At 37.6% G+C, this 14,901-nt stretch overlaps 1 protein-coding gene across 2 annotated transcripts; it reads left to right on the forward strand.

Moving 5' to 3' along the window:
* The first annotated feature begins 8,057 nt into the window (after positions 1–8,057).
* On the forward strand, positions 8,058–14,869 carry LOC113058217 (pannexin-1-like). 2 transcript variants are annotated; one of them, XM_026225909.1, is made up of 7 exons: positions 8,058–8,151; positions 8,283–8,528; positions 10,347–10,471; positions 12,274–12,482; positions 12,770–13,271; positions 13,759–13,915; positions 14,134–14,869. In XM_026225909.1, exons 2-7 carry the CDS (start codon positions 8,345–8,347, stop codon positions 14,208–14,210), a joined length of 1,254 nt encoding a protein of 417 aa, XP_026081694.1. In that variant the 5' UTR covers positions 8,058–8,151; positions 8,283–8,344; the 3' UTR covers positions 14,211–14,869. The 2 variants fall into 2 exon arrangements, with proteins under 2 accessions (XP_026081694.1, XP_026081693.1); XM_026225908.1 differs by having other exon boundaries at positions 8,103–8,528.
* The last annotated feature ends 32 nt before the right edge of the window (positions 14,870–14,901 follow it).

Genomic DNA, 14,901 nt, shown 5'->3' on the forward strand with positions numbered 1-14,901 from the left:
TTAGTAGTATTCGTATTTTGAAGAATGGTATTTGAGTGGTTTATAATTATATTTATCCAAAGGGTTTGTATGTCATATTGTCATACAGCGTGCATTTCACATTTTATTGGTTTTGTCTCGTCGTGCCGGGACAAACGGTATCACAGAATTTAAGGAGTATAACATTTCTGTCACATGCTTGAGGCATTCAACCAATCACAATGCACTGGAAAGCACACCTCGCTTTTCAGAGTGATGAGCTTTGTAAAAATCAATGTTTCAGAAAGGCGGTGCATTTAGGAGAAACAATAACGTACAGTATGCACACAATTTTCTTTTTAGCAACATCATATGACCCCTTTAAAGGAGAAAAAGATGAATATACTAGTCAGAGACCAGACTGAAACCCCACTGAAAGTCTGTGAAATGAACTGAAGACTGCAGTCCACAAATGCTCACCATCAAATTTAACTGAACTTGAGCAGTTCTTCAAAGATGATTGGGCAAATATTGCAAAGTCTAGAGACAAATCCCAGCAGACTAAAGGCTGTAATTAAAGGAAAGGTGGTTCAACAAAATACTCAATGATTCAGTTTTTTTGCCCCCTACTCTTTTTCAAAGGACATCCTGGGATTTTTAATGACCACAGAAGAGTCAAGACCTCGGTTTAACATCTCATCAGAAAGACGGTCCTTTTTGTCAGTATAGTGTCCCCCTCACTATACTGGGGCATTAGCACCCACACAGACCTCATGGTGAGCACCCTCTGCTGGTCTCACTAACATCTGTTCCAGCAGCAGTGTTTTCACTGCAGGGTGATGGCTGCTATTAAAGGGGATGATTCTATTTTATATACAGTACTCACTGTACACTGTAACTTAAATATATATATATATATATATTTCTAAGGTGGAAGACTGCGGTTCTGCAAACCCTTGAAATGACTTTCAAAAAACTGATTGCTATCCAAGAATACAGAGGCCAATAATTTATTTACTGATGAAGATGAAAACTTAGTTGATGAAGGCTAAACTGAAAAGATGACAGGCCATATTTTGGCATCAAATGTTCAAATTTCTAAATTATATTGTCTTGTTCAATTTTTTATTTTTACATTGACATAAAACTGGAACTTCAGAGATGGGCATATCCAGAAAGAAAGAAAGAAAGAAAGAATAGTGTCATTGTTTAATTCAATCAAATGACTGTGTGAAGAGCATTAACTATTAAATTAGTATAATTCAGCTATAAAGCAGCAGTGCTCCAGAAAACAGTGATGTCATCATCCAACTTCGTTTAGTTCTCTTTTTTATCTATTTATTTATTTTTGATGTGACTATGTGCTGGAAGAAGTAAATATGGGCAAGCTAAAAGATCTAAGTGCCTTTGATAAGAGCCAAATAGTGTCGGATAGATGATAGGGTCAGAGCATCTCTAAAACAGCAAATATTATGGGGTGTTCCTGGTATGAATTGGTTAATACCTACCAAAAGAGATGATGGAAGGACAGCTGCTGTAACCACAAAACTCTGCAGTACAGTGGCCCCCTTCAAAGGTTTAGTCCTGAAAATGGGAGACAAAAAAGTACAATTTCAAGATGCACTGAATCGGGTAAAAGGCAATTAAATCATGTATGCAGCAGCAGGTCAATGAGCCCAAAAGGGCCCACGTCTGACCTCTCTTTATCTTGCTGCACTGGTTACTGATTGTGGCTCGTATCAAGTTCAAGTCATTGATACTTGCATGTAGAACAAACACAGGCTCAGCACCCACCTACTTCCACTCACTTTTGTGAATCTACATCCCCTCCAGAAGTCTGAGATCCGCTAGTGAGCGATGCCTCGTGGTCCCATCACAGAGAGGCTCAAAATCACTTTCCAGAACATTTTTGCTCATCATTCCGGGCTGGTGGAATGATCTTCCCACCCCTATCTGGAAAGATGTATCCCTGACAATTTTCAAAGGGCCAGCTGAAAAACTCATCTCTCTTTAGTCAACATTTAACAAAATCTTAATTTAATAAAAAATATCTTTCGCTTTTCTTAATCCCCCACTGTTCTAGCTTGCACTAATATGAGCAGTAGCTGCGTTTACAGGGATGATTCTAATCCGATAGTAATAGGACTAGAAGCACAATCAGAATAAAAAAAAAGTCACATGTAAACATGCCAGTTTGATTTAATTGGCCAGATCTGACAATGTTTTTGATTGGATTGTAAGGGGTGGTTTATTCCTTTTGTAATCCGAGTCAGAGGACATGTAAACAGTTGATCGGATTGAAAACCGAAACTGGAGAGTACTGCACATGGGCTGTGACAAAGAAATTACATATGACGAGCGGAATGAGCTGTTCTTCCTGGAGAATAAAGTGTCATAAATGAGTGTCCGGTCATTATAAAACTCCCCTTTCGATCAGGGTCTGTAAAACCACTAGCCTGACTTCGTCATACTCATATTCTAGGCAGAATGTGAGTCTGATACTGCTCCATTGCACTTGAATTATGGGGCGTGTCTTAACCGAACCAGTAAAAAAAACCTCTGCACTCAATTGGATAAACCTACAACCAATCAGAGCAATGCAGTAAGAGACGTATGTAGAGTTCCACTGCACGCACGCACGCTGGAACTGGAAGAAGTAGGAAAGTAATGAGTGTAAACGATCTTTGCCGCTGTTGTAAAAGGAATTTAAGAATTCGAAGAGTACTTACAAGCATGAACAACATTTTTGAGAGAAACACAAAAGGTGCATGTATATACGAATAAGATCGCTTTCTAGGATTAGATCTCAACAATAATGAAAATAAATATTATTGCATTTGTCGGCCCTGTCTCAACTTTATTACACGGTTGCAATGCGACTTGACTAACTTAAAAAAATGGAAAGACAAAATCTTTGATGACGTGGGTGGTTACGTAACCGCAGATAGCCTGTCCATCATCGATTAAAGCCCGCCCTGGCAATTTGATTGGCTCGGCCTTCTGGGAGCCGAGCATGATTACACCTCAATGGATCGAGTCCAGACCGAACTTCCCATCCAAAAAATGATATGGGCGGGGTTCGGGCTGGCACCCAGGCTATAAAACCACCAGTCCTTGTTTAAGACTTTTATCAACAGACGACTGTAAGGGGCATTTTTGCTACTTTTTTTTTTAAGTAAGTAGCACTGTACAGCAGTCCATGTGCAAGTTGTCACTTAATTAGGACCTGAAATAGATAAATATCACATGTGGTTTTTAAATCACTTTGCGGCAACAGTGGAAAACTCTGTATATTGATACAGCTTGCGCATGTCAAAAGATTAAATCTGATCAGAATAGTGACATATAAATGCGCATATAAACCCGATTACTTTATTTAACGTTCATGTAAACACTACTTTTACATTCATCCATCAGAATGAACTCATTCCGATGGAAGCAAAAAGTGTCCATGTAAAGTACCTAGTGTCTTAAACGTTGTATTATAAGCATTATTAATTGCATGTTGTATTCCTCGAAAATATATAATTTGGTTATGGCAGAAAGTAAAAGGGATTATGAGGCATTTTTGCAATGCCTCCAAGAGTGTGTTTCCAAAAATACACCAACACATTAACTTTCCAACACAAGGTAATAACATCTTAGACTTTGTTTACAGCACACAGAGAGGAACCACAGATCACATCACTGTCATGCTAATGCCTGCACACAGACCGCTCATTAAAGTCACCAAACCAGTTCACAAACAGATTCAAGTGTGGCCAGAAGGGTCGTGTCGTCAGAGGCTCTTCAAGACTGCTTTGACACAACTGACTGGAATATGTTTAAGCAGGCTGCCACATACAATAACACCACAGACATCCAAGAGTACTCCGAGACTGTCACTGTCTACATCAACAAGTGTATTGATGATGTAACAGTCACAAAAACCATCACTATCCGGGCCAACCAGGAGCCGTGGATGACAGGGGAGGTCTACAGACTCCTGAAGACACGGAACACTGCCTTCAGAGCTGGAGATGAGGTGGGCCTGAGAACAGCCAACCTGTCCCGTGGCATCAGAGATGGCAAGAGACAGCACTCCAGGAGGATAGCTCATCAATTCAGTGACAGCAGAGACACTAGGAACCTGTGGCAGGGGATACAGACCATCATGGACTACAAGCCCCCACCATGGACCTGTGACAGCAGCATCTCTCTGCTGAATGAGCTGAACACAGCTCCACTGCACAGAAGACTCCACCACCTCCCGGTGACCAGCGTGAGGAGATCCTTCAGCAGGATCAATGCACGCAAAGCTGCGGGTCCTGACAACATCCCTGGGCGTGTACTTGAAAGACTGTGCAGCAGAACTCACTGATGTCTTCACATCTCACTTAGTCAGGCTGACGTTCCCACATGTTTCAAAGCTACCACCATCATTCCAGTCCCGAAGAAGCCATCTCCATCCTGCTTTAATGACTACCGTCCAGTTGCACTTACCCCTGTTATCATGAAGTGCTTTGAACGGCTAGTCATGCACCACATCATTATGCAGCATTGGTCTGCTCACTACCTCATTCAGCACTGAACTGACATCATTCTACTACCTCATCAGTCAATTAAATAAAATAACTGCTCATGAGCCCTTTGTCACTTTAATCAGAATGAATAAGCTTTTTTGCACAAAAAATATTTTTATCTGCACTGTTTGTTCACTTCACTTGTTTGCACTCTATCTGCCATGTGCCTTGCGCTCTACTGTTAGCGTTATCTGAATGCACCAAGGGTCTGAGAGTAACGCAATTTCGATATTCTTTATGTATGTACTGTACATGTGGAAGAATTTACAATAAAGCAGACTTGACTTGACTTGACTTGATTTCTGAAAATGTTCAGGGACCATTCATGCATTTATGAAAAGGTGAACATTATTTTCACATATCACCTTGACTGTAAAAATCTCATCTACTCGAATGTTACAGTATTCGCTTCAGTAGCCTACTGTACATCACCTGGTGCCAGCTGCATAAAATGCTTAGACTTAGTCTTACAACTAATTCATCTATTATATTTTTTTTCTTAAAGACTTGATATTTTTTAAAAGTGAGTTGCATAAAAAAAAAAAAAACATAGATTGTCCTAATTTGAATCAGGAAAGATTGATTCTAACACTAGATTTATGCAACTGGCCCCTAAACTTGTTGAAATTGAGGGCCAGTCACAGAACTGGTCACAATTAGCAAAGCTTTGTTATTGCTTTCCAAACAATTTAAACCAATAGTATAATAGTTATAAATGCATCTCTCTCTCTCTCGTTCTCTCTCTCTCTCGTTTTCCACATTGTGCTGCAAACACACATCTGCTGTCCTGTAACAGAGCAGTAAAAACTAGGGTGCAGTTGTTCAAAAAGTTTGACCTGGATCAGAATGATCTGGATTTGGAAATCCCATGTTTTGTTTGCTATCCAGGATCAGGTAAGCATCTTACTTTTTGAACTGGTTTTTCAAAGCAAATTTGGATTGGATCACCCTGATCCAGATACAGACTTTTTAAGAATTTTCAAATCTGTATTGCTAATTTCTACAGAACCCATAAAGGGCCATGAAAAATCCCACCCCAAAAAGGCCAATGTTTTGTATTCTATTTTTACATTGCGTTTACACAAATAACTACTTCTCACGGGCTAAACTCTGAAAATAAATATAAATATAAACTTTTATTTCATTTTTGTTCCTGAAATCCACCCTTCTGATGGGATCAGAATAATCCAGGTTTTTTTATTTATTTATCAAAATTAATAAAAAATAAAAACTTTTTGAACAACACAAATTGAGGATTTAATCCAGATTAGTTGGGATTTTGTGGTCTAATCCTAATTCAGAATCCTTTTTTATATTATTTTTTATTTTAAACAACTAATTTTCAAGATTTGATCCAATCCGTAGGGCCAAAATCCGGTCCGGCCACAGGTGATCGCCCCGATAGGGACTATCCCGAAACTCGTCTTTCTGGAGGTCGAGTGCTCGATTGCGACTGGAAGTGACATCGTGGACAGAGGCTGGATGGTGGAAGGGAGAATGTCATGGGGAGATGAGTCGGATGGCAACAAAGACATGGAGTATCAGGAAGTAAGATTTAATAAAAGAGGAAAAAAAAAAAAAAGCATAAGTGATGGATCTGATTCGGAGGAAATAATTAACAAATCAAGCGGGTCGAGAAATGAAGCTGATAAGGAGGCGGAAGAAAGAGAAATCAAAGTGATAATTACTTTTGCTAAACAGTCACTGACCACTGTAATGGTAACCAATAATTTACCCTTTTCTCCTTCAGTGATTCTGTTCGTTAACATTAGGTGTCTTCAATAACTCTGTTTTGGGGGCCTTAAGACACAACCTTTTGAACATGATGCCTGTATCATATCTATGTAAGCAACAAAAATGTGAATTTGTAAAAAGGTTGACATCATGTGCATGCACATAATGTTTTCACAGAGTGTTTCATGATCGCCAACTACTGGCCTGGCATGCATAACATAGTATTCTTTGGCATAATGTTTTTTGTTTGTTTGTTTTTTGTCCAATGAAATCAATATTTTTGTGTAAATTTTACTTTATTTTTTCATTTTATTCTACTCATTTTGAATGGTTAATTCTAATTAATTCTAATGTGTTAAATGTAATTAATAATATTGCTATTAATCTGTTGTCACAATTTTATTGAGTAAATATGGAGAATCACTTTTTACAGTGTGCATCCAGTTAAACTTTCAAAAGCAATTGAGAAAGAGATAGGAATAGTGACAGCTGTATCCTTTCTTATATGGAAGAATAATGATTAAATGCAAGGACGGGAAACAGAAACAAAATATTCTGAAAATGAAAACACTAGTTGGAGGAAAGATAACATGTTCAGAAATAGGCGATAACACTAGTGGGGTCATTTCAGGAGTACCCCTCAATGTAAGCCTGGAAGACATTAAAGGAAGTCTGTATGGAGGCATAGTTACCTCTGCTAGAAGATTGCAGATGTGGAAAGACGATAAAAGATGTGATAGCACAAGTGTGATGATCCAGTTCGAAGGGAGCACTTTAACCGAAGCCCGGATTTATAAGCTTTTCGGTTCGAGAGTACATGCCTCCACCTTTGAGATGTTTTAAATGTCAGAGAATGGGACGTACGGCAAATCTGTGCAAAGGAAAAATGCGATGTGCAAAGTGTGGAGGAGAACATGAATACGGCAAGTTCAAGGAGAGAGCAGAGATCAAATGCTGTAGGCTGATGCCCTGTACAACAAGAAGCTCTGGAAATACAAAAAGTTAAAACAATGCAAAAGCTAATGTATGCAGAAGCTACTCTTAATACAGTAGTATTAGTACTCTTAAAGTAGTACAGGCAGATGGTATTATAATATTGAAAAATCAGTAAGGAAAAATAAACAGTTTGATGGAAGACATAGAAAGGAAGAAGTTATGATATCAAGATTAAGATTTGGACATACATGATTAAATTCAACACTTGCAATAATGGGGAAGCATGAAAATGGTATATGTGATGCGTGTGATGTATTAGAAACAATAGAGCATGTTTTTTTTTATGTGTAATAAATATCATGATGAGCACAATAGTCTTTTCAGCGACAATAAACCAGTGAGTGTAGTGGACCTACTGAGAAAGGGTTTGAGAGATAATCAGGCATATATGGCGGTTATAACCTTTTTAAAGTGTACAGGATTAAAGTATAGATGTAGTAATGCTTTCATCCATCTCAGAGAGTGAGGAGCCTACTGTGGAAGCTGGAGGAGCTGAACACACAGAGCCAGTTAAAGCATGAGATCTGATCCTCTGGGGGTGGGTGGGGCAATTCAATAAAAATTATACAGAATACGGTAGATACATCACTAATGCAAGTAAATAAGTAAGGTAGGTAATAAGTAGGTGCCGGTTATACTCCAAAGGAGTGAATGGCCATATAACAAGAAGAAGAAGAAGAAGAAGAAGAAGAAGAAGAAGAAGAAGAAGAAGAAGAAGAAGAAGAAGAAGAAGAAGAAGAAGAAGAAGAAGAAGAAGAAGAAGAAGAAGAAGAAGAAGAAGAAGAAGAACTCGTATTTCTCTTCCTCCGGTACAGCAGGCGGCGCTGTGCAAGTATTAAGTGGGTTTGCAGCCAGACAGTAGATCATGGAAGAAAAAGAAAATGAAAACGAAGCGCAACAAGTACAACGAAAACATTTACGGAAATGGTGTCGTTGTTTGTGTGTTTACGTCTAAAACCAACTGCTGCATATGTTAATACGTAAATCTTGTCACTATTGCGAGAATGAGCACAGTTTGATTTTCTTTTCCAGTCAGTCCAAAGTTGGATGGATGTTTGTGATTCGAGAGTTAGTAGATAGTATAAGAGAAGGTCATGGCGATAGCGCACGCTGCCACGGAGTACTTGTTCACGGACTTCGTGCTGAAGGAGCCCTCGTCCGAGAACAGGTACAAAGGCATCCGTCTGGATCTGGCCCTGGATAAGATGGTCACCTGTGTGGCTGTGGGGCTGCCCCTGCTGCTCATCTCTCTCGCCTTCGCTCAGGAGGTGTCTGTCGGTATGACATTTTCTCACGATCATCATGAGATAGTATGGGTAAAGATCATATGCTGCTTCTCTTTTCAGTTTCTCACAGTTTCACTTCACAAAAGAACTCACATCTAACTGATGATGCGGAGTTATTCATTGTTGAGAGCAGTAAAGGCATGCATGGCTTGAACTGCATTTCTTATGTGATGCATTTTCTTTTGGTAGAAAGAATACTGAGCTTCTGTTTTATAATATTTCTTTATTTATTGTATATTTTTAGAGCCTTTTCAGTGAGAGATCAGTTTAATTTCCAAAAAAACAAATACACCTTAAGTTACTTTGAGGGTAAATTGCAATAGCAGTTTATTCTCTGAACGTAACCTGCACTCAGTAGGACAGGTGTGTTCATGTTGCTGCAGGTAAATATATATATCTCATCTTCAGAGGTATTTGGGGCATGCAAACTCTTTTGATGAGGCTTCAGTAAGCATGACAGCAGATAATGCTGTATCTTATTACCTGAAGTGCATTACATTAGGTTGTATATAATTTTGTAGTGTTATTATAAGTAAAGTTTGTTGTATTTCATCTAACAAAACATTAAGTTCTGCATTCAAAAGTTCCTTTTTTCCCAAGGGAAGTATACCTATGTAGCACTTTAACACAAATGTGAGAACAAAATAGCTAAACATAAACCAAATTTAAAAAAAAAATACATTTATACAGCTGTATTGTATTCATTTTTATTTAGCAGCAAACAAATAATATAATCCTTGTTGACAAGCCCATATGTAGTGATATAGGCTACTAAGAATGTAAGTTGTAAAAAAAAAAAAAACACTTTACATGGTATTAAAAGTGGTAGGCATAATTTGCATTAACACAATTATTTGCACTTATGCAATTTGAAGATTGAGAATGTTTCTTATCAAAAGTAACTAAGCTCATTGTGATTATTGGATGAGAGCCATGGCACATATAATGTTTAGTGAAGCTTTATTTTCAGTGTAAATTATAATGTTATAATGTAATATCATAAGAACCAAAATATTCTTTCATCCGTGTTTTAATTTGTACAGAATGCAAGGTTTGTTGCACAGTACCCTAAGACAAAAAATAAAAATACAACGTGAACTGTGCATATAAATGTTCATAGGGAGGTGACGGATTCTTAAAACACCAAGAGCACAAGAGACGAAACTGCAGTGCTCTTTCACACAGACACACCTGCTGGGGCTGGAATGACACATCAACAATGGCATTATGTAAACTGGTCTATTTGCATTGAGTCAACCGGAGGGATAACTCAACCGAAAATGAAAATTCTGTGATCATTTACTCGCTCTCATGTGTTCATCTTCAGGACACAAATTAAGATATTTTATTTAAATCTGAGAGATTTCTGTCCCTCCTTTGACAGTCTGTGTAACTACCAGTTTGACGTTTCATAAAGTTCATGAGGGCAAGGCAAGTTTATTTATACAGCACATTTTGTACACAATGGTAATTCAAAGTGCTTTACATAAAATAAATTAATAATATATATATATATATATATATGTATATCTTTTTTTATAAAAAGAAAATGATTTAAAAATTGATTTTAAAAAGTGCAATCAGTTTGGACATTGCACAGTGCTCATTCAATAAATGCACAGCTAAACAGATGGGTTTTGAGTCTAGATTTAAATGTGACTAGTGTTTTAGCACATCTGATCTCTTCTGGAAGCTGATTCCAACTGCGGGCAGCATAGTAACTAAAGGAGGACTCCACTTGTTTTGAAAAAGATGAAAATGTCTTCACTGATTTATTTTCTATCTAAAAATCAGATTCTCTTTTCTCTAGGTACACAGATTAGTTGTTTCTCCCCCACGAAGTTCTCGTGGCGTCAGGCTGCTTATGTGGATTCGTACTGTTGGGCTGCAGTGCAAACACAGGACACAGGAGGCCTGCCGCTATGGCTGCACAAGGTACACCCATAAAACATGTTCAGACTTTTTACTGGGTTCTTCTAAGCACGACTTTAAAACGGAAAAAAATTCAATTGGTTCACTTGAAGCAGAATCGATATTTTAACATTTCTGTTCCTGCATTCCTCTGATATTATTACCGTTCTGAAACCGGTTTGGGTGGAAGAAATACCAGTTAATAAGGTTATTTTTTTTCTTTGCCTATAATTTGCCTAATAATAATATAATAATAAATTATAGCGTTTTCTTTACTCAAAAAGAAAAGGAAAAAATAGAGCTCTAACGCTTAGTGATAGCCAATACAGCATCATCTTCTCTAGATTTTGGCCAAATGTAAGCTGCTTAAAAAAAAAAATAAAAAAAAAATCTATCAACACTTTAAAGACAAAGTATTTTTAAGATATGTAAAAATGTTTGCTGCATTGTAAAAAAAAAAAAAAAAAAAGCTTAAGATGCGGCTCACATCGCATTTTATTAGCTCTATTACTTCCGAAATAATGAAGGCTAAAATGCCTGTAGTCTAAAGCAAAATGTTAACAAACATAAAAAAAAACAGTTATTAGTTTCTCTCCAAAAAAATCCTTTAAAGTTTAGGCTATGGAAACATCAATCCAAAAACTAATTAATTTAAGCTGAAGCTTGATGCCTACCTCTCTCATTCGGCACGAATCCAAATGTTTCTGTGTTCTCGAAATATCTGGATGCTAAAACAGTATTTAATATAAAGAATATGGAATATTAGTTACTGTATAATAAATATGTATATGCGTCCGAAACTCGGACTCCAAATTTCATTCTAAGAATTATTTCGAGGTTAATAGGCTATAGCAGATCAAAACTGTTCGCTTCCAGGAAATTAGAGATATATAAAAAGCTATAGCAATATTAACGACAAACCAAAACTAATTAATTTAGGCTAAAACAAAACTGAAACCAATGTTGAGTCTCTCATTCGACACAAAATCAAAGATTCCATATTCGCGATGTATTTGAATGATAAATGATTATAAAAAATAGCCTAGTGTTTATTATAGCCTAATGTTTATAAACATTTTGTGTCCGCATGGTCTATTTGTGAATTAAGTATTTTTTTTTTCTCTAAAAAAACCTCTCAAAGTTGAGAATAACCAAAGGAGAGCTGCAGTCCTCAGATGGGCAGGAAAGGCAAAGCTTGCTGGCGTTTGAGTGTCGAATACACATGCACCAACGGCGAGAAAAAAATAGGCCCTTTTTGCACTGCAGCATCAGGCCTAATTTGGTCTTAATCCGGCCCTGAAGACGGTGTATTACCATTGAGGCTTGCCCATGATGAGTTCACAGCTGAACGGACATTTCACTTGTTGGCTTCATTGTCACATTTGGATATGCCATACTGCTGGAAGCCGTGATTGGCTGCCAGCAAATTTCAAATATTAAATGGAATGATAAAATAATTTTATTAGCCGGTTAATGGCTATTACTAATTTTTTATTCTGTTTGGAACTATAAAATTTGATTTAGGTTCTGTTCCTGTCAAAATTTCGTTAGTTCGAGCCTTGCTTCTAAGTATTGTAGTCTAGAGCTTACTTAAAATTGATCACTTAAATTGAATACTCTATTTAAAAAAAAAAAATGATTGGATCATTTGCTCAACTGATTCATTTAAAACACAGATTCTTTCAGGGATGAAACACTTCTGTTTGTTGTCCAGAGACACACAATAGGGGATTTAGAATGTTTTTCCAAATAAATGTAAGAAAATTATGAATGTGTCGTAGGGCACATGATCCCCTTAAATGAACTACTCTCCCCTCTCACTGCAGTTTTTCCCTTATGTCCTTTTGCTGGTGGCAGTATCCGTTTACATGCCAGCGTTGTTTTGGCGGTTCACTGGAGCTCCTGTGCTTTCTTCTGATCTGACCTTTATAATGGAAGAACTGGACCGGTCCTATAACGGAGCCATCAAACTGTCTAAATGCCTTTACAAGGCAGGAAAACTGGACTCGGAGTCAGCCCGCATGGGCTCACAGAGGTAAACTGAACACACGCACAAAGAGCAGAGAAAATGTCAGTTCTTCTTGACACCTGAAGAGTGACTGGGTTTACAGAGCACACAGAACTGTCACATGATTTCACTCTGTGGGATTTGAAATACATACACAAACACACACACACACACACACACTCAAGCTTACCTTCCTTTAGTATTTTTCTAAAAAAATGCCATTTTCACAAACCATTTTTTTTCTCCGCCATACTATTTCCTATTACATACCTATAACATGTAAATCCTGTTATTCTTGCATGTTTTTTCTTCAGCTCTGTGAGAGATCTTACCGAGAGCTTCTTTAAATATCCTCTGGTGGAGCAGTACCTGAGGACCAAACGCTCCTCTCGAGGATTAGTGATCCGATACCTCCTCTGCCGCACCATCACTTTGTTGGCCCTCGTGTTAGCCTGCATCTACCTTTGCTATTACATCCGTCTCTCCATCACAGATGAGTTTCAATGTGACATCCGCACTGGAGCGGTTCTCAACGACTCCTCAGTTCCTCCGGCCATGCAGTGCAAGCTAGTCGCTGTGGGCATCTTTCAGCTCCTGAGCTACATCAATCTGTGTGTGTATTTGCTGCTGGTGCCATTGTGCTTGTACGCCATGTTGGTTCCGTTCAGAAGGACCATGGGCTTCTTGAAACCCTATGAGATGTTACCCACTATAGGGGTAATGCAGTTTGGGCAGGTGACCTGGGATGATCAAGCACTCTACCTGCTGTTTCTGGAGGAGAACCTCAGTGAACTGAAGAGTTATAAGTACCTAAAGGTGTGTTAATCAGGTTTTCAGGTTTATCTTTGTTGTTGCATAAATTCTGGAGGGGGGGGAACCCTCCAGACATTACCTGCTTACAGTATGATGCCCATGAAGTCTATGTTTCAGTTTTGTCATGTAATTTTGATTTGAAATGTAACATGTTTATTTGAATTGCCTTTTAATTTGGAGATTTGATTCAGCAGCATACATCAAAAGCTGCTGATCGGTGCAGTTGTTTATTGGATGTAGCTTTTATCTTACAATATCTTTGTAATTTTAAATACCTTCATCCAATTAATTTTAAAGAGCAATATTCCTTCCTTTACAGGTGAATTATAGTAAATTGTGTTCTTGAATTTATAAGAAATCTTCATGTGATGTGAACATCGCTAAGATCAAGCATTAATTAATTGTATTAATGCATTTGTTTATATTCAAATTGGTTACAATATCCTATTTCTTCAATATATTATGTAATATTTGTGCTTTATGTATGCAGGTTTTGGAGTTGTTAAAAGAGGAGGGAGATGATTCTTTTGACACCATAATGCTGTTGCAGACACTTGGACAAGTTAAAACAGATGTGGTGGATGGCAGATTGCCAGGAAAGGACCAGAATATCTCCAGCACCAACAATGGTGCCACTGAAATGAAAGGTGTTTTAGTTTAGTTTTTTTAATTTTCTGATCTTTGATTTACATATAAATTCACAGATTAAGACTAGTATTGTCTCTGAAAAAGGGCAGAACATGCCAGTAACCATTTTTGTCCTAAGATGTTATGTCAAATAAGGAAGTGTGTTACATTGACACATAAGATCTCATCGATCTCTGACCCTTTTTATTTAAACAAATATAAATGTGTGTTTCCCTAGAGATGTCTCCATTGCTGCAGGAGAGCGGATTGAAAAATCATGAAGATGAGAAGGTTGTGCGCCAGAGGGTGATCTGAACTGTTATTGCAGTGTATGGTGACTGCCTGCATCAGCATCTGGAACAGGAATACATTTGGGGAAAGGAGGAGAACAATGGAAGTTTCATTCTTCCATAAATGCATAACTAAGATCCACTAAGAATGCAGTTGAATTCTGTTTTAGTGCTTCTTGTAGCGGGGTTGGTGTATTAACGGTTTTATATTACTTTAATTTTTCACATTTAGTTTAATAGTCCCATTCATAGTAAAATTTTAACAGCAGAAAATGTGTCTGGCTCAAACAGTTATATACTGTTGCTGTCACTAATGTGGCAACACTACGTATACTTGACTTGAAAAAACTGACATATTTAGTTGCATGCTCACATTGTCACCCACATAGACAAAAGCTGCCTGTGAGCATTTGCTGATTCTCTCAGTCTGAAATAATGGGAAAATTGTAATAAACTGAAAGAAAATATTAATCTTTTTGAAATAGGAATTGTGGGAAGAAGTGAAAGAAATGGCACAAATGGATCATCTACTGTTTCTGCCAAGGTTGATATTGTCAGTTTGTTTACCTTTCTGCATCCATGTTTTTTTTTTTTGTTTGTTTCATTTTTCTTTTTATATACTTGTGTGAATTATGTTTTGCGTCTGTCTCTTTTCTCTGGAAATAAAAATTGATTTTTGCACTAGTTGTGAAATTCTTAGCTATACAGTTGCTGTC

The sequence above is a fragment of the Carassius auratus genome, chromosome 40 (assembly GCF_003368295.1).
Source record: "Carassius auratus strain Wakin chromosome 40, ASM336829v1, whole genome shotgun sequence".
Classification (NCBI taxonomy): Eukaryota; Metazoa; Chordata; class Actinopteri; order Cypriniformes; family Cyprinidae; genus Carassius; species Carassius auratus.